The following is a 27,545-nucleotide window of genomic DNA, read 5'->3' on the forward strand; positions in this document are numbered from 1 at the left end:
ATTTTCTGTCAGTCACCGAAACAGAACTTACTACATGTTAACCAGAAGTTACTTCCACAGCACTGATAAAATTCCGGTGAACCACGACGTCGTTGGACAAAAACCACTCGACATGTAAGTTAAAGACAGCATATGTGCTGTGATATTATCAGTTCTGTTTACGTGGACAATGAGAACTCATAGAGAATGTGTTCTGCCACACAATATTTTGCTTGTTCTCTCACAGTGTAGGCTACAAGTCACAACAATGATATTCAGTTTCAGTCAGGGACGTTAGTGATCATCTGCCCCTAGAGGAGAAACCTTTGGTTCAATTATTTGCATATTAACAAACGAACTATGTGCATATTTACAAAATAATAATAATAATAATAATAATTATAATAAAATACTGTGCACATTTACAAACGAACTATGTGCATATTTACAAAAAATGTGAATACTAAAAAACTGCATTTTAATCAACAGATTGAAATTGTCATAAAATGGAGTCAATCTATGCTCAAATACTCTATTATTATAATATGATAATTTAACTGAACGGAGATAATGAACATTACATACATAGGAAATGAAAAAGATTTAAATTTTTTTTTTTTTTTTAAGTCAGCCTGCCTCACAAAACCAAAGCAAATTCATTGTATGTGAAAGAAAAACACTATTTAACAACTTTTGTGATTCTGATTCCAGATCACTCCATGAGAATGCTGAGACAGAATTGGTCATCATCCACAAGATCCATACCCTCAGTGCTCTCCTCCTGTGGGGTGATATTGGATGCAGAGGATGAGCTAGAACCTGGACAGGACTTAAATGAATAGGCAGCTGAAGTGCCAAAGAGCTGCAGCACTTTATCAGGCAGTTTGTGCTCATAACATGCATCTCCAGCCAACCTCAAACCATATCTAATATACAGAATAGAGCTGAGGGTCTGCAGGGACATGCGGTTCCTGAGTTTGTTTGTAATGACACCCATTTGACTGAACAGCCTCTCTACCTCAGCATTTGAGTGTGGGAGGGAGAGGACAGAAACTGCAACAGAAGCCAAGTCTTCATATGGGTTTATGCCTGCTGAAGCTCTATACTTCTTAACTTCAGCCCAGAATGCCAAAGTGTTTGTTGTTTCCTCCCATTTCTGAAGGTGAATAGACCTCCACTGATTAATAGTTTTATCAGTTGTGGCGGGGCAATATCCTAACAGGTCTGCAAGTTTTGCCATGTCTGTAAGGCTCTTGTTGTGGTTTAGTGTCTCCCCCACATTGAACAAAGACATGTGCTGCAGTATCTCCATATTATCTGGGAGCCTTGCTCTCAATTCATTTGCTAAGGAGATGGTGTAGTTCACACATCTTCTTCGCACACAGTCCTCCTCCTCGGGAGAGAGGTTCAGCTGTGCTGCCTTGGACTCAAATATATGTTACTATTTGAATGTGTGTAATGTTCTAGCTGTGTGTGTATGTATTTATATTTGTATTGTGTATGCACTTTTTATATTTGTATTATGTGTATATGTTTTTTATATGTGTATATGAGTTTAATGAAGTTTACTGTTGTGTTGGAATAAGTACAGTGTAGAGTCTGTAGATAAACTATCTGAATTCAGTGAGATTAAAAACTGGAATGAACTAAAGCCCTGTGGTAGTGAGTAATATAAGCGCATGACAAGAATAAACGGTCACAATAATCTTTCAAATTTAATACAAAGGAGAAGCTGGTAAGTGATTGGTCTGTGGCAACACAGCGTGCACATGCGCAGTTCATTCACATCTATGTCAGCTGCTGTGCGGTCAACGGAATGCGCTGCTCGTCTCTCAGCCACTCACTGAACAGAGCAGACGCACAGAGGGGTGTGACTGCAGCAGGGAAGCAAGACCTCGTGCTCGCGCAGGACAGTACTGGTGACATTTGGAAAGTTGCTAAGGTTCGTCCAAAAGGTCGCTAGATTTGTCACTAGTCGCTTTTTTGGGAAAAAAGTCGCTAAAGGGGTCTGAAAAGTGGCTAAATCTAGCGACAAAGTCGCTAAGTTGGCAACACTGGTAAAAACATGGAAATGTAAAAAGGGATGGGGTTTGAATGAATTTTCTTCCCATTAAGAATGGAGTGTGTTAAATTAGAGAGATGCATGTGTCATTGTAAAGACCATCATTTTAGTTTTATCTGCATTTAGAAATAATTTTAATGATTTGAATTGGGATTCTATTTCCTTAAAAGCTTTCTGAAGTTTATTTATCACTTCAGCAAAAACAGGAGCACAGCAATAAATAACATCATATCATCAGCATAAAAGTTCATATTTGCATAATCAACTTTTCTTCCTAAATGATTTATATAAATAAAGAATAAAAGTGGTCCCACTGTTGCACCCCTTTATGGACAGACAACACATTAGAAAACAAACCATCAGCCTGAACACAGAGTCCTATCCAACAAATAATGTGAAAACCAAGTAACAGCTCGACTGGACAGCCCTGAGTCAGTCAACCCCTGCAGCAGAATAGAACGGTCAACGCTATCAAACACCTTCCACATATCAATGAAAAGTCAAACACAGTGTTGTTTCTTGTCTAAGGCCGTGACAATATCATTAACTACTTTCACAGCAGCAGTAGTTGTGCTATGGCGTTTTCTAAAAGCAGACTGGTATTCATGTAGTCATGTATTCACTCTATAAATGTTCCTTTAATTGTTCGCTTATTAAAAGTTCTAGTGTTTGGGCAAGAGCTGATCATTTGGGTGTAGGCCTATAGTTATTAAGATGACAGGGTTCTCCACCTTTTAGCAGCAGGAGGTTTAAGAAGTAAGCATCTAAACCATCTGGGTCTGCAGATTTTCTAGGATTGAGTTTTTCACTATAAAATACAATATTCATGCTATATTGTGCAGTCCAGACCTGCAGTTAAAACAGTGTAGGAATATTTGTGTTTTTATCAATTAAATTAACTGTATATATGTACTAATTATGTATTATCACATTTCAAGCCAACGTTTGTTTAATGGGTTGAAATCTGACTTTTCTGTCATGTTTTTCCCAAGAAATTAATATTTTTCTCTTTTTTACTGTTATGATATATCTTAGATCTGTATATTTTATGCACATTTTATACCTTATTTTGATTGTTTTGTGTTTTTAAGTGAATATGCCATTGAGTGCTGAATAAAGTTAAAACAATCTTATTTTCCCTCAGTAATTAAATTTGATATTTAAATGTACAAAGTTAAGCAGAAAAAAGCACTTAACCAAAGAGAAAAATAGCTATTTATTTAATGATGCTCTCTTCAATAAGCTCCCTCATTCTCCTTACATACAGAATAACAGTGAACTGATTAGAGTAATTAATGATAAGCATTATCCTCATCAGTGCAGCATCATTAGTGCTAATTTAAAATAATAAATACTACATTTAGGTAGTTAGTAATAGATTTATGAAATAATTTTAAAATTACTTACTCAGCTTTTCTGGATGCTTTGACCACGGGCAGCAGCCTCAGAAGACATTTCTCTGATCTGTCATATTTCTCCAAATCAAACTCATCCAGATTCTCGTCTGAGTTCAGCAACACAAACGCCAGAGCTGACCACTGAGCAGGAGAGAGTCTGACTCCACTGAGAAGATTGTCATCTCCTCTGTTCAGGTAATGCTGTACTTCCTGCACTAGAGAATGATCATTCAGTTCATTCAGACAGTGGAACAGATTGATGGATTTCTCTGGAGATGGATTCTTCCTGATCTTCTCCTTGATGAACTTGACTGTTTTCTGTTTGCTGTGAGAGCTGCTTCCTGTCTGGGGCATTAGGTCTCGTAAGAGAGTCTGATTGGACTCCAGTGAGAGACCCAGAAGGAAGCGGAGGAAAAGGTCCAGGTGTCCATTCTCACTCTGTAAGGCCTTGTCCACTGCACTTCTCAGGAAATCAGACATGTTTGATTTGGATAAAAGACCAAACCAGGTTGGAAGTGTTGCATTCTTTTTGTTAATGAAGGAGAGAAATGCGTATAAAGCAGCCAGAAACTCCTGAACACTCAGATGTACAAAGCTGAACACCTTCCCCAGGTGAAGCCCAAACTCCTCTCTGAAGATTTGGGTACACACTCCTGAGTACACTGACACTTCTCTGACATCAATGCCACACTCTCTCAGGTCTTCCTCATAGAAGATCAGGTTTCCTTTCTCCAGCTGTTGGAAAGCCAGTTTTCCCAGTGCCAGGATACTCTCTCTGGTCTTCTGAGGATCAGGGTCACATTTCTGATGGTACTTTTGGTCCTTGTGTTTGATCTGAAAGATCAGGAAGTGTGTGAACATTTGAGTCAGAGTCTTGGGGATCTCTCCACTCTCTGCTTCACCCAACATTCTCTCTAGAACAGTGGCTGAGATCCAGCAGAAGACCGGGATGTGGCACATGATGTAGAGGCTTCTTGAAGACTTCATGTGTGTGATGATTTTATTGGCCAGGCTCTGATCTCTGATCCTCTTCCTGAAGTACTCCTCTTTCTGAGGATCACTGAAGCCTCGTACCTCTGTTACCTGGTCTACACACTCAGGAGGGATCAGATTGGCTGCTCCTGGTCGAGAGGTTATCCAGAGGAGAGCAGAGGGAAGCAGATTCCCCTTGATGAGGTTTGTCAGCAGCACATCCACTGAGGCTGACTCTGTCACATCACACAATCTCTTATTTTTCTGGAAATTTAGAGGAAGTCGACACTCATCCAGACCATCAAAGATGAATATCACTTTGTGAACATTACAGTCTATTAATTGTAATTTATTTATTTCTGGGAAAAAGTGATGAAGAAGATTCATCAGACTGAGATTTTTCTGCTTCATCAAATTCAGCTCCCTAAAGGGAAGTGGAAACATGAAGGTGATGTCCTGATTTGCTTTTCCTTCAGCCCAGTCCAGAATGAACTTCTGCACAGAGACTGTTTTTCCAATTCCAGCAACTCCTTTAGTCAGCACACTTCTGATGGACTTGTCTTTAAAGAGCTCATTACATTTGATGGGTGTCTCCTGTGTTGCTGGTCTCCTGGACGCCGTCTCAATCTGTCTCATCTCATGTTCATTATTGACGTCTCCACTCCAACCCTCTGTGATGTAGAGATCTGTGTAGATCTCATTCAGAAGTGCTGAGCTTCCATGCTGTGAGATTCCTTCATTAATTCTTTTACATTTCTCTCTCAGTTTGGATTTGAGTTTCTGCTTGTACACGAGTTCTATTGAAAAGAAGAATAAAATGTAAACTCTATGATCATCTCTGTTGACTATTGATATTTTCATATCTGTATAGCATATGTAATGTCAGTACTGATCTGTTATTATATTCTGTTGATAAAAGCACATCATTATGATGTGTTTAATAAATTTAGAGCAGTTTCCTTCCTCTAAAGTTAAAGTGATGTTATAATCCCATGAGCTCTTACTGTTCTGCAGTGTGTTAGCGAGATCTGTGTGGTTCATGTTCTTCAGGACGTGCAGTGTGATCTTCAGCGCTCCCTCTCTGACACTGCTCTGATCCTCCTCACCCTCCACCTCCCTCTCAGAGCATGCTGGGTAATCTGGACTCAGGAGCTTCTTAAATCTCTTCAGCTCATTCTTTAACAGAGTGATGACTTTGTGCTCCAGATCCTGATTTGAAACAGAAAGAAAAAAATACAAAAACACTATAATGTCACATGAGTATGTGTTCGTTACTGAAAACTTTATTTTACTGAAAATATAAAACTACATTTTTCTATAATTAATCATAAAACTTCTACAAGCAGATGTAATAAATAAAAGGTTTTGCACTAAATACAGCTTTGGGGATTTTAAAATCGTGTATTCCAGGCCTATTCAATAGGTGGCATCCAGACAAACTGGTTTCAGCTGAGGGCACAGACGAGCAAAATAATGAAGGAGAGTCATGGAGCATTTCTATGTGTTTGAAAGCAATGAGGAAAACACATTACACTCGTGTTCTCTCTTAGTGTTGCTCAGTATTTTGTTCTGTCACATTGCAGTGAGAGTGGAATAGGTGTAATGATTACTCAAATCTCTGGCAGCAGACAGATAGAGATATTAATTAAAATGCTGGGATTAGGAAAAGTTACACACACACACCTTGAATATGGCCTCCAAATGACTCTTCTCACTGATTTTTGATTTATTCTTCTGCAGTCTATGAACAAACAAAACACTTGTTAAAGGTTTAACAAGGACTATAAATCATATTCATAACTACAAACACAAAGCAGTGAATACACAGATATTTGAGAGATGTTTGATTATGAGAGTGTGAGAGATAAAACACTGCACTCATACATTAAACTGTCCTCACCTCAGATCAGTAGCACAGTCTGTGTCTCTAAAGTCTATTGGACGATGCATTGACGCGTCACTCTTCATGGACACACAGCTGGGTTCAGGTGAGTCTGATCTCTCACCCTGAATCAGACTAAACACACACAACCACTGCATCATTATTACTGTTCTGCAGCAATACTGAATAATTCAACTGTAGTTAAAATCTGATGATATTCCTTATTAACACTGATACGATTCTTTAACCTTCATACTTTATCCAGCTACAGGGACAACTTGGGGTTAGACGTGTTGCTCAGGAGCTTAATGTCACTAATCATCAGCTGCTTTTGAACATCTTGAGACAAAGCTGCTGAATTAAACTATTCACTCGTCACTTTTCACAGAAACACATCAGAGTCTGATCTGTTTAGTGTTGGTGAATGTGAGAACATTTCTGTTTTTCACTGAGTCACACCCTTCACTCACCTCTCATCTTTCTTTAAGCGCTGGTTCACAGACTCACTCATGTTGGAGGTATTATCTCGCATGATTACACCTGTAAACCTACACACACCTACACACACACACACACACACACACACACACACACACACACACAGAGAGAGAGAATTTGAATTTAAGAACTCACTTTATTTGTTCAGCCAGATAATAATTCACAATACTAATAAAAAAAACAATAATTACAAGGAAAGGAGCATGAAAATAAAATCAAATCCATTTCAAACAGTAAAAGGGAAAAAAAGAATAAAGACACAATACCGCTATGGAGATATGGAGAGTATTTCCGGTCGAGTGGAGGAGCATAAAAGGCGTCTTCTGAAAGACATGGCGTAGTTTAGTGACGGCTGTTTGCAGCCCAAAGAACTAGCGATTGTAAAAACATTGCAGATGTACAAATGAAGCACTGAGCCCAGTGACACCATTTAAAAGAACTAGCGATTTTCCCCAATTGGAAGAGACGCCTGACGCTCCAGCGCTTCATTAGAGAGAGAAACACTGCAGGACACATATTTACTTCACTCCAACATGGCGGTGTTAAATCTAACCCTGTATCATCACACGCTTCACTTACAGGGAAATCAGGTCCTACAGTAAACTGTGGAAGTTACAACTTCAGTACAAATCAACTGAACTGTTCTTCATCTAGTGCACATTCACAACATTCACATATTAGAGCTTTACATTTACATACTTACTGTGTTTTTCTCCTGCCAGTGATTTGCTTCCTTATTCCACAAAATGGCGTTTCACTTAAACCGAAACTTGTTTAGTCCACAGAGGAGGAAGTCAGGAGGTTGAGTCAAAGAATACACACACACACACATTTCCTTATCATACCAACTGAAAAACACACATACAAACACACATATAGAGTAATGAAGATGTTCTTGCATGATCCAACCTGCTTTCAGTTTATAGCTACAGTACAGTGGTGTTATGTGTCTACATATTGTGTGAATGTAAATATGTGAGGTAACTTATATACACACAACATGTACAATTATCTCTAAATATAGTAATTTTAGACACATACATACAAATAAAATACACACACAGATGCACAGTTTAAAATGTTAGAAAGTTAAACATGTTTCAATCATAAAATGTTAAAATTTAAAAAAGAAAATCTGATTTTAGCTTGTACTTGTACTTAAGGGGGAATGTAGTTGAGGGCTGTAGCAGCCTGTGCTCACTGTTTGCAGTGGAATTAATTGAACACATTTTACTCCAGAAAATAAAAATTTAAATAGCTCATTTCTCCTCTCACCATCTCTTATCATGAGCTATAGTTGTGTTCATTGTGCATGTCTTTCCACATCTTTATCCACTGAATTCTTTGCTTGGGAATTTTTCATTTCTGTACATTTCTGTTCATTTTCAAGCACAATCTAGGTGTTAACAGGTCAGAGGTAGAATTACAGTTACTGTTTTATAAAAAAAAAAAAAAAAAAAAGACTTTTAATTCATAATGTTTACAGATTATACACTGATCAGCCGTAACATTATGACCACTGACAGGTGAAGTGAATAATATTGTTTATCTCGTTACAATAGCACCTGTAAGGGGTTGAGATATATTAGGCACCAAGTGACCAGTCTTCTCTCTCCTTTTTATCCTCACCCCAGCTCACTGCAACACAGAAGACTCATTAGTAGAATTCGCCACAGGTGTGCATTCCTTATCACACACCTTCTCCACCCTCCATTCACAAACCGTCACTCGACCATGCCCCTGCTTCCACATACCCCAAACACCGGACTCAGGCTGGGGAGCCATCTGGCCTGCCACCAACTTTTACCTGAGTGAAAGCCTGCTGGCATGGCTCTGTCCACTGGAACAGATCTAGCGCCCCCTTTTTAGTGAGATCAGTCAGCAAGCTGGTGACATCCGAATAATTAGGCACAAAACTACAATAGCAGCCAGCCAGCCCCAGAAACTGTTTCACCTCCTTTTTGGTCTTGGGTCTCGGGTAGGCCGCAATCACTGCTGTCTTATCAATTTGGGGATGCACCTGCTCATGGCCCAAGTGGAAGCCCAGATACTTCCACTTACCCAATTGCACACTTTCCTGGGTTCACCGTGAGTCCCGCCTGCCTCAGCGATCTCAGAAAAGCCCTCAGGTTCTGCCAATCATTACTGTAGATAATGTCATTTAAATAGGCAGTGGCATGAACAGCGCGTGGACGGAGGATTCTGTCCATGAGTTGCTGGAACGTTGCAGGGGCCCCGAACAACCCAAAAGGAAGGGTTACCAATTGGTGTAACCCAAACTGAGTGGGAAAAGGCCATTTTTTTGCAAGATATTGGAGTCAAGGGGATCTGCCAATATCCCTTTGTTAAATTCAGTGTTGAATAAAAGTGAGCCGCCCCTAACCAATCGAGCAGCTCGTCAATGCAAGGCATTGGGTATGCGTCAAACTTAGACACCGCGTTGTCTTTTCTAAAGTCCACACAAAAATGGACAGTCCCATTGGCCTCGGGCACCAAAACCACTGAGCTGCTCCAGTCACTGTGGGACTCCTCGATTACTCCTATGTCAAGCACAGCCTTAAGTTCATCCCGAGTCACTTTTTTTGTGTTTGGGCAGATGATGGGGCAGCTGCGTACTACCACTCCTCGGGTTGTTTCTATGTGGTGCTCTATGAGATCATTGCGACGGGGGAAAGGCAAGAACACGTCGGAAAACTCCGCTTGCAATTTAGCCACATCCGTGATTTGGGAGAGAGAGGTGGTCTCCATAAGGGACCGAGGTGGATTGAGCCGCTGTTTTTAGATTTACCTCCAGGCCTAGCTCCTCCCTCTTCAGAATAACCATCAACAAAGCCACGGGAACCACCTCCCTCCAGGGTTTAATAGGTTAAGGTGGTACACCTGCCGCGCCCCGCCTCTATCTGTTCGCCTTACCTCATAGTCGACATCCCCAACCCGTCATGTGACCTGAAAGGGCCCTTGCCACTTGGCAAGTAATTTAGAGCTCGACATGGGTAGTAAAACGAACACTTTATCTCCCGATGCAAACTCGGGATTGACGTTCTTGCGCCTGTAGCAAATTCTCCTGGGTTATGTGGCCTAAAGTGTGGAGTTTTGCTCTCAGGTCAAGAACGTACTAAATTTAGTTTTTACTGTTAGAAGGTCCCTCCTCCCAGTTTTCCCGAATGACGTCGAGCACACCGCGAGGCTTCCGCCCATACGATAATTCGAAAGGGGAAAACCCTGTGGAGGCTTGCAGGACCTCTCGCACTGCAGATAACGGGGACTCTAGCCACTTATCCATGCATCGTCGTGAACAAATTTACAAAACATGTTTAAAGAATCGGATTATGGTGAGCTGCCTGGAATAATAATTCCCGATGGCTCTTCGGAACCAACATCTGGGTCATTTCCTCTTGTGATTGAGTGTCCTGCATCACTTGATATAACCTATCCTTAATAATTGAAAAATAAGAGTGGGAGAGCACAGCTATATTTGCTGACCATCGATTACCCTCACTTGGTCAAAGGCGTGCATCGTGTGACTGCTCCAAGGAGAAATCCCTGAGAGAAATCCCCACCAAGAGGGGAGGAGTGAGCTCCCCCGGCTCTCCATGTCCCCATGGAGCTGATGTCGATGTCACGATCTCCCACGAGGTCGATCACATACTCGGCACCGCACCCCTCAACCAGCAGCTACCTCCAGGAGGTGTCCTGGAGCTTCTGGGCGAAAGCAAATGGGCGGCTGAGCTTGTGGAAGGTCTGCGAATGGCCAACCTGTTGCAAAACCGCCCATTTCAGGTCCGGGTAGTCCAGCATATTGGCGACTGGCAGCTGCTGGGCCACGAGTTGGGCTTCCCCAGTCAGGAACGGCAACAGGCGGGCCGCCCACTGACCCTCGGTCCAGCCCCACGCCACCGTGGAGCGCTTGTACAGCTCCAGGAAGGCTTCCGGATCATCCTGCGGTCCCATCTTGGTGAAGGCAACGTGGGGCATGGCCATGGCAGCCGCTGGGTCCGCGGCTGGGATACCGGCCTGCTGGACCAGGCCCTGGAGCACCAGCCTATCCGCTGCCTGTGCATCGAGCAGTTCTTTGATCCGCTGCTCCTGGTCTCAGCACAGCTGGAGGAGGGCCTGATGCTGGGTCTGGTGGAGGCTGGAGAGGGACGTGATGATATTGGCCAGTGGTGAGGACTCCATGCTGGTGTTTCCTCAATTCTCCTGGGATTCAGTACCAGTGTGAAAACTTCACAGGTTCACAGGTGGAAATGAGAAAGCAGGAGGCAGGCTTGTAAACAATTTAGAGGCGTTTCAGAGAAATTTGGACTTTGACTTTCACTTAAACCGGAACACACACACACACACACACACACACACACATCAGTGATAAAGCCCTGTCAGATTAGAGTCATATAAAGTTTGTGCCCCCTCCATTGGCTCTAAAGATATTAAGATATATATATAAAAGAATTTAAAGATTGAAATAATTTTTTAAAAAAGTCTATAAATCGGTTTGATATTTTGCAAAATTTGTTTATTATTTTTTATTTTGATTAAAGGTTTTAATAATTGTATATTTGTTTTAATTATTATTGTTATTGTGATATTCAATTAAATATGTCACTCAATTAAATTTGTCACTATTTAAAATATTTTCTCTTGAGAATCATCTATAACCTTTAGATCAGTTTCATTCATATTTCTGATTGTTGTTCAGGGATCTGTAACTACATGTTTAAGCTTGTTGCTGGGGTTACAATTCACATAATTACAGTGATTTAGAACCTAAATCTACTTTGGAGGCATCCAATTAGAAACGAGTATTCTCTGTCTGATCACATATTACACATTCCAGCATGTTCTTATACCATATACACACAGTGTGTGTGTGTGTGTGTGTGTGTGCGTAATGAGATTACTCTTGCCTGCAAGCGCGTTTTTCTTCTCTCTGATTCATGAAATCGACTTGAGCTTTACAAACATTCCCCACATAATTTCTCTAGAGTACACATCTCCTCACACACACACACACACACACACAATGGAATCACAAAGACACCTCTTTCTGATGAGGTTCCTGTCACTACACTGTGGCTGTGTCCTAAATTGACAGACATGAACTGGACACTAGGGGGCGCTGTAGCTAGTACAGGAGTACACTTATCAAACATTTAGCTCAAAAGTTGTTCACACTAGTGAAGGAGTCTCCAGTGTCAGAACATTGTAACAGTTAGAGGTAAAGTTGTAACGGAAAATAATCAACTTCAGGGCAGTAACTCCGCTTCATCACACCACCCTGTCATATTTTATTCCATACTTATTGGAGCCTGTATAGCGCTAATAACCTGCTAGCTAAAAGGACTAACGATTTTGTATGAAGACATTAAACATGACTGGTACATTTTCCACTTGCAGTGCATTATGGGTAACACAAACAGATAATGAAATTACCTAGAGTTTTCATTAGAAGAGATTCTGTGTTCTAGTCTTTTTTAAAACACACATGGTTGAGAGATTGTGATTGGCTATACAGTCAGGTCCATAAATATTGGGACAGTGACACAGTTTTGGTAATTTTGCCTCTGTACACCACCACAGTGGATTTGAAATGAAGCAGTCAAGATGTGACTGAAGCGTAGACTTTCAGCTTTAATTCAAGGGGTTTAACAAAAATATTGCATTAACCGTTTAGGAATTACAGCCATTTTTTACAGAGTTCCTCCATTTTCACAGGCTCAAAAGTAATGGGACAATTGACTGATAAGCAGTTTCGTGGCCAGCTGTGGCCTGTTTCCTCCTTATATCATGATAAATTAAGGAGATAAAAGGTCTGGAGCTGATTCCAAGTGTTGAATTTGCATTTGGTAGCTGTTCATGGGAACTCTCAATATGCCGTCCAAAGAGGTGTTGATGCAAGTGAAGGAGGCCATCATTAGGCTGAAAAACCAAAACAGACCTATCAGAGAGATAGCAGAAACTTTAGGAGGGCCAAATCAACAATTTGGTACATTCTTAAAAAGAAGGAATGCACTGGCGAGCTCAGCAACACCAAAAGGCCTGGGAGACCACAGAAAACAACTAAAGTGGATGATTGCAGAATTCTTTTCTTATTGAAGAACAACCCCTTCACAACATCTAGCCAAGTCAGGAACACTCTGGAGGAGGTAGGCCTATCATTGTCAAAGTCTACAATCAAGAGCCACCTTCATGAATGTAAATACAGACGGTTTACCTCAAGATGCAAACCGCTGGTAACACTCAAGAACACAAAGGCCAGATTAGATTTTGCTAAAAACCTCTAAAAAAAGCCTGACCAGTTCTGATGCAAGATTAACTTGTACCAGAATGATGGGAAGAGAAAAGTATGGAGAAGGAAAGGAAGGGCTCATGATCCAATGCATACCACATCATCTGTCAAACATGTGGAGGCAGTGTTATGGCATGGGCATGTTTGGCTGCCAATGGAACTGGGTCACTGGGGTTTATTGATAATGTGACTGTTGATAGAAGTAGCAGGATGAATTCTGAAGTGTACAGAGCTATACTTTCTGCTCAGATTCAGTCAAATGCTGCAAAACTGATAGGACAGCGCTTCACAGTACAGATGGATAACAACCCAAAACATACTGTGAAAGCAGCCCAAGAGCTTGGAAATTAAATGTTCTTAAATGGCCGAGTCAGTCACCTGACCTCAACCCAACTGAGCTGCTTTTCACTTACTGAAGACAAATCTGAAGGCAGAATGACCCACAAACAAGCAGCAACTGAAGATGGCTGCAGTAAAGACCTGGCAAATCATCTCAAGGGAGGAAACTCAGCATTTGGTGATGTCCATGGGGTCCAGACTTCAGGTAGTCATTGACTGCAAAGGATTTACCTCCAAGTAATAAAAATAATCCTAATATTTATGATTATATTAGTTTGTCCCATTACGTTTGAGCCTGTGAAATTGGAGGAACTCTGTAAAAAATGGCTGTAATTCCTAAACGGTTAATGCAATATTTTTGTTAAACCCCTTGAATTAAAGCTGAAAGTCTATGCTTCAGTCACATCTTGACTGCTTCATTTCAAATCCACTGTGGTGGTGTACAGAGGCAAAATTACCAAGACTGTGTCACTGTTCCCAATATTTATGGACCTGACTGTATATATTCTATAGCTCAGCAGGCTCTCCTTCCATGCTGTTTGAAATATTACCAATTTAGTTTGATAGCATTTACATTCTAATTTTCAACTGGTCTATTTTAAGGTGTGTATTATCATTATACCAGGATGCTAGTTTTTTCTCTCTAATTATTTTTTGTTTAAGGGGGTTACATTATTGTATAGTGGAACATTGACTCTAAGCAATCAGTTAGTTGCCTAATCAAGCTCTGTGGGGTCAGACAGTGATCTAGTTGATACACTATATTACCAAAAGTATTCGGTCACCCATCCAAATGATCAGAATCAGGTGTCCTAATCACTTGGCCTGGCCACAGGTGTATAAAATCAAGCACTTAGGCATGCAGACTGTTTTTACAAACATTTGTGAAAGAATGGGCCGCTCTCAGGAGCTCAGTGAATTCCAGCGTGGAACTGTCATAGGATGCCACCTGTGCAACAAATCCAGTCGTGAAATTTCCTCGCTCCTAAATATTCCACAGTCAACTGTCAGCTTTATCATAACAAAATGGAAGAGTTTGGGAACAACAGCAACTCAGCCACGAAGTGGTAGGCCACGTAAACTGACGGAGAGGGGTCAGCGGATGCTGAAGCGCATAGTGCAAAGAGGTCGTCGACTTTCTTCACAGTCAATTGCTACAGAGCTCCAAACTTCATGCGACCTTCAGATTAGCCCAAGTACAGTACGCAGAGAGCTTCATGGAATGGGTTTCCATGGCCGAGCAGCTGCATCCAAGCCACACATCACCAAGTGCAATGCAAAGCGTCGGATGCAGTGGTGTAAAGCACGCCGCCACTGGACTCTATAGCAGTGGAGACGCGTTCTCTGGAGTGATGAATCACGCTTTTCCATCTGGCAATCTGATGGACGAGTCTGGGTTTGGAGGTTGCCAGGAGAACGGTACATTTCGGACTGCATTGTGCCGAGTGTGAAATTTGGTGGAGGAGGAATTATGGTGTGGGGTTGTTTTTCAGGAGTTGGGCTTGGCCCCTTAGTTCCAGTGAAAGGAACTTTGAATGCTTCAGGATACCAAAACATTTTGGACAATTCCATGCTCCCAACCGTGTGGGAACAGTTTGGAGTGGGCCCTTTCCTCTTCCAACATGACTGTGCACCAGTGCACAAAGCAAGGTCCATAAAGACATGGATGACAGAGTCTGGTGTGGATGAACTTGACTGGCCTGCACAGAGTCCTGACCTGAACCCGATAGAACACCTTTGGGATGAATTAGAGCGGAGACTGAGAGCCAGGCCTTCTCGACCAACATCAGTGTGTGACCTCACCAATGCGCTTTTGGAAGAATGGCCAAAAATCCCTATAAACACACTCCTCAAATTTGTGGAGAGCCTTCCCAGAAGAGTTGAAGCTGCAATAGCTGCAAAAGGTGGACCGACATCATATTGAACCCTATGGGTTAGGAATGGGATGGCACTTAAGTTAATATGTGAGTCAAGGCAGGTGACCGAATACTTTTGGTAATATAGTGTAGATCACTAGGAGATTTATCATAGTTGATAACTCTAGGAGATTATTGGTAAAACTCACTCAGTAGCTGACGTGAATGTACATTTGACATGGTACGATGGCAAGGTGCATATATTATGATTAAGACACATTTTCAAAGAGATGAGATAATGATCTGTGAACTTCAGACCGTGGAAATTTGACTATATTTTCTATATTTAATCCAAACGTCATTATTAGATCAAGAGTGTGACCACCATTATGAGTGGGTCCTATCATGTTCTGATTGACCCCTACCAAATCTAGAATGGACACAACCTCTATTCTCAGAGCGTCTTCCAGGTTATCAAAATGAACATTAAAGTCTCCAACAATTAATGCTTTGTCTAAAGAAACAACTAGGTTAGACGTATTTTTGTGGCTACATATGTTATGTTAGTAAAAAGAACTTCAAAAGTGTTGAATACTAGATTAGCATTATAAATAACTGCGACACCTCCTCCTCTGCCAGTTAGACTGATGTATATAACTGTATCCAGGAGGACTAGCTTCATTTAATGCTACATACTCATTTGGTTTAATGCACGTTTCTGTTAAACACAGTAAATTTTAAACTCCTGATCAGTAATAGTTTCATTAACAATAAATACTTTAGATGTAAGAGATCTATTATTTAACAGTCCTAGCTTCAGATCAAAGGTGTTGGCTGTGTATTCACTATGATTTAATTTTATGTTAATTAGGTCACTAAAACAAACTTTCTGAGTATTTCTACATTTTTGTTTAGTTCAGGGAACAGACACAGTCTCAGTATAGTGGACCCTACGTGACAACTCAGTGCAGCTAGCAGATGGTCTGTTTAGCCTGCTTGTCTGCTCCCTGGCCTTGGCTCTGGATTGTTACTGATTAACTAGGCCTGTTCTGAGACTATGTGCTATGATGCAAGAAATGACAGCAGCACTTTCCTGAGTGGGATGGACGCCGTCCCACCCTAACAGGCCAGCCTTGCCCTCAAAACTACTCCAATTATCTATAAAGCCTACATTGTTTTTGGTGCACCACCTGGGCATCCAGCAGTTCAGTGACCATAACCTGCTGTAAGCTACATCGCCACGCCGCATTGGGATGGGGCCAGAGCATATTACTGCATCAGACATCACCTTCACTAATTTACACACCTCTACGATGTTGCTCTTAGTAACCTCTGACTGAAGAAAGTGTATCTCATTAGCTACCGTTGAAAACCTATTCTTGCCTAAGACTCTAAGATTACCTGCTATGTTCGGCACCCTGGCTCCCGGTATACACCTAACTAGCGCTGCTACCCAATTTTATGTGCCCTAAGATAGAGTCTCCTATAACCAGAGCTCTTTCAGGTTTCTTGGCTGGTGCTTCACTTAGGAGAGCAAACCTGTTAGATACGTGAAGCGGAGAGGATTGGTGCTCCTGTGGGCAAGCCTTAGCATTAGCCTTGGCTTTGCGATTATGCTACCAAGTCATCACTCATTCGCCCCGCTGTGAGGGCTCAAATGACGGAGTTGGGTGATTGCTAATTCCACCTAAGGCATCCAGACTTTCCCCTACAGAAACTACACTGCTCTCACTCTCATTAACCCTCTCTAGAGTCTGGACGCGCACCTTAAATGCTGCAATCTTCTCCGTCAGAGAGCTAACTAATTTACACTTATGACAAATAAAGCTCTCAACGATGGAGGAAGAATAACTAAACATTCTGCACTCGACAAACCAAAAAAGCTGAATGTTTGCCATGTTGAATGTTTAATGTCTAATGTTCTGTGGTTACTGCTACTGTGGCAGTAGAATAGCTTCAACGTGTGAAAACTAAAATATTATTTGTTTCAACATGGAATGAAGTTTATAATTTCCATGTTCATATTATATTTTGAAAAACGTTGGAATAAATGATTCATTCGTACATGCACATTGTTTTGTAGTTAATGCTTAAATATGGCAGTAAAATAGCATTAACTCATCTCAGCCTGACTAAAACCTGCTTTGTGGGGACTCCATATAGAAAGTATTAACAAAAAAGATAATAAAAAAACACTTCAAATGTCACTCACGTAATACCATTCTACTCTACTTTTGTTGTCACATACATGGAGATGTATTTAAATCACAGTTAGTGTACTTTGACCCAGTCAGCAGGTGGTAAAGTAGACAAAATAAATAAAGAGGATGCTCTAACAAATACTACTACTATGATTGAGGAGATTTACCTGTTCAGTCACTGATGAATTGGTTGCAATGTTATTATCCAGAAGAGCTGTAGACTGTGGTGGTTGCTGTTTCTCCTGGACATTGTTCTCAGCAGTGTCCTCCTCCATAATCTGCAAATTTATTGTACATTTGGAAGATTTAGTGCAATCTAAAAGCGGAATATACAACAGAAAAAACAAATATGCTGTTCATTACAACAAATATATAAATTATTTCACTATTGGAACAAAGTTTATGATTTCAGGGTTAAATATAGAATATTTTGGAAGACTTTAGATTAATTATGATGTATTTAGACACACACACGGTTTTTCATTCCCACGAGTCTACTTATTTGTGTCTGTTTGTGCTTTCAGTGACTACCGTAATCCATGATTGAGAGAGACACAGAGTGCAAGACCACTTGGCAGAGCTTGCGACACACACACACACACACGTACACACGCCAAGAAGTGTGAACTTGAACCTGACAGACCGAAAGCTGTGAGTTTTTGTTGACTTTTGGAAGTGTGCTGAAAAGCGTAGTCTGAATAAATGTGAGCCCGGAGCTCAGTTAAGATTGCACCTGTCTGTCTAATCTTCCACCCCACCATCAGCCAGGATTTAGGCCTCCTTATAGCACAAAGACAGTGCTGGTTAAAGTGGTAAATGACGTGCTACTGGCCACTGATCTGTATTGTGTCCTTGCTTCTGTTGCTTGACCTTAGTGCAGCTTTTGACACCATTGATCATACTATTCTCCTTGATAGATTAGAAAACGTTGTTGTAGTTAAGGAAATGGCCCTCTCCTGGCTCAGGTCTTATTTGACTGATCAGTTTGTAGATGTACATGGTGACTTCTCTATGTAAACTGAGGTAAACTTTGGTGTTCTGCAAGGATCTGTGTCAAACATTTGGGTTGTGAGGGAAATTAGGAGACTGGAGGCAGGCTTGGCAGACAACTCAAAAAGGCTCTTTTATTGGCCATTAATACTTCGCTCACTTTTCAGTGGTTTTATTTTAAACAACATACACACACACACACACACGGCTCAGTGCAGCTCAGCTCTCACTCTCCCAAGGCTCTTTTGTCTCCCCTCTTTATCCTTGCCACCAGTCAATGAAACATTCATTAGCCTAAATCTGCACGGGTGTGTAATTCTTACCACTCACCTTCTCCAGCTCTGCCGCCCATTCACAACCTGGCCCTCGACCATGGCCCCGCTTTTTCTTTATATATATACTACCTCTATGTAAATTTGTTGGATAAGTCGATCTCTTTTAATCTTCCATTCATGGGGTGTGAGGTGGAATTTCCGACCAACTGGTTTTGCCAGTTTCACTCACCCCGAATTTCCCACAATTGCAAGTTTAATTCTCGCAATTGTGAGTTTAGGCTGCATCTCACAACTGTGACCTTATGTATTTATTATTACTTACAGTATATTACTTTATAAGTCGCATTTTTTGTCATTGTGTCCATCTTTAGAACAGATCTTCTGTTCAGACGTGTCATGCTGTATTTAGTGAGTGTCACAGTATTTTTATTACCTATGTTTGGTATGCATGTTTGATTGTTGATAAATATTCATAGGGGCTACACTCATTACTGTAGCAGTCAGTTTTATTAAGTTCCAGTTTAATCTAATAAAGACAAAAATACCCCAAATTATGCCATTAAAAAGTTTATATTTATTGGAAAGTGATCAGAAATGTACAATATTTTCATTTTATAGCATTACACTTTAGCCTATGTATGCTACATTCCAATGTGTCCACCCTGATGCTCAACCACTGCTGGAAGAATTTATTTATGTACTTGTTGCATGCTGTTACTGTAAGTTCCTCAAACCAGAATTCATTTATGGCAGCAATTAAATCAGACTGTGTAGGTGGTTTTGCTTCTTTCCAAATATAGACTTTCAGAGAATGTGACACCATCTCAATGGGATTCATATCAGGGGATTCTGGTGGAGTCTTCACCCAGTTTATACCCTCTGCAGCAATGACTCTGCTTGCAGTGGTGTGTTTCGGGGTTATTGTCCTGGAAAAAGTGGTGATGGACTCTGAAGTTTTCCCTAATGTAGGTAGTGGCAGTTTCTTTTATAATAGCATCTTTAAAGAGTCCATTACCCCTTTGAACATTGCAATAGGTCCCAGTCCCAGTATGGATATTGCTCCCCAAACTTGAACTTTCCGTGGGTGTTTTGTCTACCAATTTTACAAAATGACATCTTGTCAAAGTGGTCCAAAGCCACTGTGGTTTCTTCAGTGAAAATGACTTCTTGAAACGTCTCCTTCTCATTGATCCATATCTGGGCTTGTTGGAGACGTATCTCTTTATTTTGTCTCTGATCAAGGAACAATGTTGAATTTTCCCCTACTTCCACCCAAGAATTTGCCTGATCCTCCGAATGCTCACTGATGTCCACTCTATTGTCACACCAGAGCTGTTTTTTCACTGAACTTGCCAGCAGTTCATCATTATGGCTAGTGATGTTGTCTATGGCTGTGACAATGTCCCTAAAATCAAGGGCAAAACATTAAATAAATATTTGACACTTTAGGCACAACCAACACATGACATTGTTGCAACATATTTACATTTGTGGTAGTGTCATACTGTATGAAGTGGGTAACTAACTTATTTATATTGAGAGGATTACGTATGCATGATGTTTGTTCTTTATAATGTCTTCTGATGGTGCTCAATGTAGTGTGTACACCAATGGAACTCAGATGGTGTATTTCTGGAGTGGAACTTCCAGCAGACCTCATCATCCTGATGTCTTGGGAATGCAGTTTGCTGATCTTGGTCATTTTGAGATGCCTTTACATTTGGATGGACTGCATTTATCTGTGCAGATGTCAAGGTGTCATTGGGGGCGTGAACAATAAGTGAGAATGGATTGTAGATACTGTAGGCTAAGCCGATCTATCAGGCCAGTCTAAATGCTTAACATGGCGTAATGTACTAAAGACAAAGACCGGGAAGGTTAAACAAATTTTAATCACACGCTCCTTGTCTTATGCAGAATTTACCACCAAACAATGACACCATAATCACTAAAACCACCGTCAGCTGACAAGGAAGTGGCATGTGATGTTACTCACGCCACTGTTGCTAAGTTACAGTCTAAACACCCGTAAGCTTTTGTGGTAATTACTGGAGACGTTAACCATGTAGATCTGGATTCCACTCTCCCAACTTTCCACCAGTTTGTTGACTGCACTACATGGGAAAACAGAACACCAGACCTTTTGTATGCAAATGTTAAAGAAGCATACAGAGCTACTACCCTACCTCCACTTAGTAGATCAGATCATGACCTTGTCAGTATGTTCCTGCAGTTCAAAGTAAGCCTACCACAAGGATTGTGAGGAGGTGTACTCAGCAGGCCAGTGTGGCCCTGCAGGACTGCTTTGAAACATTTATCCATACAGATGTCAAGGTGTCATTGGGGAAGTGGACAATAAGTGAGAATGAGTTGTAGATACTGTAGGCTAATAGCAGGTGCGAACTGGGTAAATGCATGTGATTAACCAAAGTTATTGTCATTCATTTTTAAACTGTCAAAATACTGTCCCTAACTCAAAAAAGCAACTTTATAAAGCATATTCTTGAGTAACTATACTTTTCTGACTCAAAGTGCAAATGTTTTCATCTATGTTTACTGCATTTAGACCTTCTTTAAAATATGTACCCTCCACAAATTACCAAATGAAAAGACAGTTAAATGGTTAGGACAACTACTCAATAACTAGTGCAATTCTAAGAAACTGGTCATTTGTTAATAGTTCAAATACGGTTTTACAAATCTGTGTAATCACCTCATTATAATGAAGGTAATTTTAAAGTGCATTGGTTTTTTTTAATCCCGTCTCATTATTATGAAGGTAATTTACATTACAAAAACTCACTTTTTCACACAAGACAGTAAAATGGTTAGGACAATTATTTGATAAATATTGCAGTTGCAGACTATGAATTGAGTAATACAGAGTTGAGTAATTTTCAAATAATGTACACATTATGAATTCAGAATACATGTGAATAAAAAAAGAAAACTCAGTGAGGTCTGTGAACTTTAAAAATATAGTAAACAAAATGGCAAGTAAATTGCACAGCAACTATATTTGCATTGGTATTAATTGAACACATTTTACTCCAGAAAAAACATTAATTAGCTCATATCTCCTCTCACCATCTCTTATCATGAGCTATAGTTGTGTTCATTGTGCATGTCTTTCCACTTCTTTATCCACTGAATTCTTTGCTTGGGAGTTTTTCATTTCTGTACATTTCTGTTAATTTTCATAAAGCACAATCTAAGTGTTAACAGGTCAGAGGTAGAACTACAGTTCCTCTTTTATAAAAAATAACATTACTTGCATAAATTTGATATCCAACAACAAATATTTGATCTAAATGCATATTTTAGTCTAACTTATTGCTCTTATTTCTCTCATGCACTCCGTCTGTTTGACACGCATGCACGCGCATCTTTAAAGTTTAACAGCGAGTCGGTTGCTGTTATGACAAATTGTTTTGTGAAATGGAAATATGCCCATGACTTTTAATTCATAATATTTACAGATAATATAAAATAAGAGTAAAATATAAGTTGTGCGTTGGAGAAAAGCATCTCTTAAGCGCATTAAACAGCACAAGCACTCGCGGTATTGTCTTGTGTTTTGGCTTGAGACTTAGTAAATGCGTGAGAGTTGGTAGCTCTGCAACTGCGACTTTATATCTCACAACTGTTAATCAGCACTGAACTGAGTAATATTTATGTACACATTATCTCATGAACACCTGCAGAGAGCACAATGAAGTGTGTGTTTACAAAGCACATAAAATAATGATCCTCTGCATTACACTCATGCAGTCACGTGGAAATGGATTTTCCAATGTCTCTATTATTAAATATTTGTGTCCATTATTAGGATATTTTTTTTATTCATATTTTATTGTGGATATTTTATGTTTTCTGGAAATCATGACATTAAACGTGCAGTTAATAAATTATCAGACCCTATCAGAGAATGATGTTAATTCTATGTTAAATATATAATGCAATAATCTATAAGCCTAGGCATATTTAAAGACCGATTCAAGGCTAATCATTGCCAAGAGCAGTCTGATCTGCCTGTGGACTTCTGTGTTCATTTTAATATTTTTATGTAAACCATACCTAATATTTTCTCTTAAATCTAAGCGAACACACATTGCATTGTTGTCAGTGTGCTGTGTGTTGAGCTGCAGTGTGTTGTTCCAGGCGCCACCTGGTGGATGTTGTGTGAAGCACAACAAATGAATTTAAACTCTAAGAAGCGAGACTGCAGGGTGCCGCGTGATCACACGTGACGAATCGCGTGAAACCACGTGAAAAAACGTCCAGTGAAAGTCACATCATCAGTCATTAATAAAGTATATTCACCTGGTTCAACTGGAAAGTTATTCCCAAGTGTAAACCTCAGAAGTTTTATAAACACAGCGTATGTTTTTAAACTCTTGGTTCTTGGTAGGACCGTAATATCAGATTATTAACTTTTTAAAACTTATTGAACATATTCTAATCAATGAACACCAATTAACAGTACACATCTTCCTCATAAAAAATCACACTAGTGCAGAATTTCAAACTGATTGCTGTAGATTTTTAAAATCCATTCCATAAGAGGACTAAATTTAACCAAAACAATTCACACACTAAAGTCATAAACACTCACTATGAGCGTGTGATGATGGTTTCTTAGGGTGAAACACTTTAACTGGAGGATTTTATGGGTTTCTGGCATGTTTTTATGCATTAGTTCGTTTATCATCCCGTTTCAGTGCTAAATATCTTCAACACAGAACATTTAGAGTGAAAAGAAAAGAAAGCTTAAGAATGCAGCAAACAGGAGCTGTGATATTTTATTCTTTTATTCTTTTTTCTTCTTCTTTAAGTGTGTTATAAAAGTGTAAAAGAAGGGAAAGCATTAGCAGCAGTGGAACAGTGTTAGTGTATATTATCAGGAACACTTGTGTCTGTGGGGAACGATGTCACGGAGTGAAGTCACACAATGAAGCATTTTGATGCCATAGAGGTGTTTCTGCTTCTGGACCAGAACATTTCTCTCACACACACACACACACTCACACACACTGTGTTCAGAGGAAGCTGAAGATGAATCTCCTACTACGAGTTTGTAAGTTTGCAGAAATGACAGAGAAGCTAAAAGGACATTGAGGGAAGCGGGAGAAAAAACTATTAGTTTGGATAAAACAGGTTTTGTGTGTAATTAGAGGTCATGTGACCAGAAAGACGTTAGAAGAAAGATGTTACTGATGTGGTGGAGAAAAGATTGAACACAGTTAAGACCTGATTTTACTTGAATGTCCTCATTTTAATTTGTGTTAAAAAGTAAGAGGAAATGATGAGGGCAATATGTTTTTTAATTGTTAAGCAGCTGTTTGTTATGCTGAATGTTTGTGTTGTATTAACTCTTATTCATGTCTTTCTCATGCGAGAGCGAGGCCAGAGAAGCTCAGATGAGAGAAGAGGCTCCGGTGGAGGAAAGCTTTCAGCCTCAAAAGGAGAAGATGGTGCTGGAGTTTTGTGCAGGTGTTTAACTGGAGTTTCTCAGCAGAACATTGATTGAAATGACCTGTGTAGAGTTCACACCTCTGTGGTGTTCAAATGCCGAGCAAAACACAGGGCATGATGACTCTTCCACGCATGCGCAGAAGGACACTTCCGGCCTTACGGACGTTACCGCGCGCTTTTTATTTTTACTTGTCTGGAGTCATCCGACATTACGCTTAAAGGAAAGGTGAAAACACACATAATATTAACTTACCGCTTAAAAGAAGCTTTTCAATCTCCATCCAGTTTATAGTGCTTCTTAGTCCTCTGGTGGTAGATCGCTAGTTTTTGTCCCAAATTCCATCAGTAAGTTAGGAGTTGTAGACTGTTCATTCTAACGGACATCATTAGCGAGGGATCTGTTTCGGTTCACTAGCTAGTTGGCAATTTCAGTAGGCAGTGAAATAACTAACACTTTGGTGGTAGCTAGCAAGTTAGCGAATGTAGCTGTGTACACATTCATTTGAAGATGATGCACTACTAAAAGGAAACAAGTCTGGTTGTGGTAATGCTAGCTAATAAGCTACACATTAGCTGTTAGGGTGATTTTTCTTAAATGTACAGAGCCAAAGCAACACAAGTAGGGGAGAGTCAACTGGAAGAACTTGTTGAAAAACTGGATGCCCAGGTCTGTTACTTACAGTCATTCTCTGTAGAATTATATTGTACTATGTGTGTTTTTTTGTAGCTGTAAAGCAATGTTTTTAAACTAAATGGTGTCATGGCTCACTTGTTGACACTCCATAACCTGTGTTTCTTGGCAGACCATGGATGTAATTTCACACAGGAGCTCTACTGTTCTTCATGCTCTTCCCTTGTACATGAGAGAGACAGCTTCAATTTCAAACACCATTCTGGTCATTTATTTTGAGTTTTATTTGAACTTTTACAAGCACTACTGCTGCAAACCTAAACTAAACACCTTACAAAGGTTTACCCCAGTTCAGTTGTTTCAGTTTCTTTATGAAATAGTTGACTGTTGTCCATTATTTACTGTGTTTCATAGGACACTGATGCATTGGGGCCGTGCACAAAGGGCATGAAAATGGGAATCCTTGAAGTGGGAAATGACTGCACTGCTCACTCAGGATCCAATTCCACGGTGGTCAATGTAGCAGTCGTATTGGAAGAGGAAGTAGTTATGGACAATCTGGGAGACTCCATAAAAGCCTTCATTCTCCTCTTTGGTCTGCTTTATGCTCTTAACATAGAGTATCCCAAGGACTTAAGGTACACCTTTGAAGCCGTCCAGAAAATCTTTGTGAACCTTGGAAGTGAGAGCACTGCAAGAGTGCAGTCTCTAAAGAACAAATGATTGCAGCTGTAATTTAAACATTTTCATGCCAGTGATTATTTTTGGCAATACTGCAGTTGGAAACAGATGTCTGACAATTATTTGAACTTTTTGGCAGAGTTGCTGAACAGCATGGTTGAACTTTCACACCAGATGTTTGACAGACTTGAATTCTTCTTAGAATTGTTGAATTAGGTTTTACATGGTTGAACTTTCACACACAAAAATCAAGAAATGAAGTCTTCATGTTCTGCCTCCTATATGGACTCAGAGCCATTTACTGTTCATTGTGTAAAATGTTAAAAGAAAGCAGATTATTTATGGGTCATTAGTGATGTATGACCTACAACCTTTGTGGGAAATAAGTTCACCGTGTTTGTTGTTGCCATGACGCCTCACACTGTACATTGTTTTTGTTGGAGCAAAGCCTGTAGGTTTATTCATAGCAATGAGTTTAAATCCTGCTAATTAATACTTACCATGCTAATTGATATTTCAAGTCTAAAAACACACACAGTATCATAGAAACTTGACTGCACTGTGCTAGCTAGCTTAAAGTCTCGAATCTCTAGCAGGTATTTTTATATATATTTTTAAATAATTTTTTATATTTTAGGCATTTATTCAACATTATGCTAATGATGACACATTCTTTGTAGATTCTCTGTAATAATCCTTGAGGGTTATTATGTTCTATAATACTGACTATACAGTGTGCTGTGTTGAGGAGGTAAATATACATCACTCATCAGAGTTAGCTGGCTAGCTTATTGCTAACAAAAGATGAACATGGAGGTGTGCATGTTTTTTCCAGGCCAAAATGACACTCACCATTCAAGTTAAGTCAAACACAGCACTATATTACAGCATGGATACAGACTCAGGTGCAAACACACACACACACACACACACAAATAAAAAACAATTAAAAATATATAAACACACGATTTAATAAATTTAAAACATAATTATGTACAGAGTCAACTAAATTAAACTTTTCTAATCTTAATTTTCTAACAACTTCAGTAGGAAACAAATGACTTTAACTCAGTGTATAAACAGTGTATAACTTTGAGCAATGACCAAATTACTGCATTGAACTGATACTACAAGATATTTATAATGTGTTTTAAACATAAATGTTTCCTTCTGCTACATGTAAATGGAAAAACATGAACATACTGTATATACAAAACTATTAAATGACATTATAAGTGCATTAACAGTTTCTGTTTTGCTGTTAATAAGAAAAGATTCATTACTGTACAGTTAAAGTTTATTTATCTCAGCTGGTGCATTTTTACAAACAACTAGAGAAGCAGAAGTGCTGACATGTTGTACACCATCTGATTATCACTAAATGATCATGTTTTTCAAACACTTTGTACTGTAAGAGTTTCTCCTCATCATCCTCTGTGTGTGAGACTCAGATCAGATCAGATCCGAATTAAAGCGGCTCAAATCTGTAAAGAAAGAGAAAAGAGCAGAACGATCAGATTTGATCAAATGTTTATCAGAATCAGTCATCAGATTCCTCACAAGAAAAATCAGTGTAAACACTGTGTGTGTGTGTGTGTGTGTGTAAAGTACAGTATTTATATTCAGAGCCCTGAATACACATATTAAACTATAAAACAAACAGAAATGATTAAACTGCATAATCAGTAAAAATCACTGTTACTGTGTGTGTGTGTGTGTGTGTTTCAGTCAGTAACTCACTGTAGTGTCTCCAGTTTACAGTGTGGATCCTTCAGTAGATCAGAGAGCAGCTTCACTCCTGATTCTCCTGGTTTATTGAGGTTCAGATTCAGTTCTCTCAGGTGTGATGAGGTGTTTGACTTCAGAGCTGAAACCAGAGCAGCACAACCTTCACCTGTAATACTGCAACATTCCAGCCTGTAGAGAGATCAACATTTATAGATCAACACACACACACACACACACACACACACACACACAATGCTTCGCAGCCCATGAAGTGTGTGTATGAAAGCCAGAAG

At 39.8% G+C, this 27,545-nt stretch overlaps 1 protein-coding gene and 1 pseudogene across 1 annotated transcript in view; both read right to left on the reverse strand.

Moving 5' to 3' along the window:
• LOC117597395 (uncharacterized) overlaps positions 1–27,545 on the reverse strand; it is a 273,283-nt gene that overhangs the window by 221,085 nt on the left and 24,653 nt on the right. Inside the window, exon 13 of the mRNA XM_053235527.1 lies at positions 27,265–27,441. Within this exon, the coding sequence (XP_053091502.1) occupies positions 27,265–27,441 (177 nt within the window). The remainder of the gene's footprint in view (positions 1–27,264; positions 27,442–27,545) is intronic.
• On the reverse strand, positions 19,379–20,439 carry LOC128318609 (uncharacterized; annotated as a pseudogene).

This window comes from Pangasianodon hypophthalmus, chromosome 1 (genome assembly GCF_027358585.1).
Source record: "Pangasianodon hypophthalmus isolate fPanHyp1 chromosome 1, fPanHyp1.pri, whole genome shotgun sequence".
NCBI lineage: Eukaryota > Metazoa > Chordata > Actinopteri > Siluriformes > Pangasiidae > Pangasianodon > Pangasianodon hypophthalmus.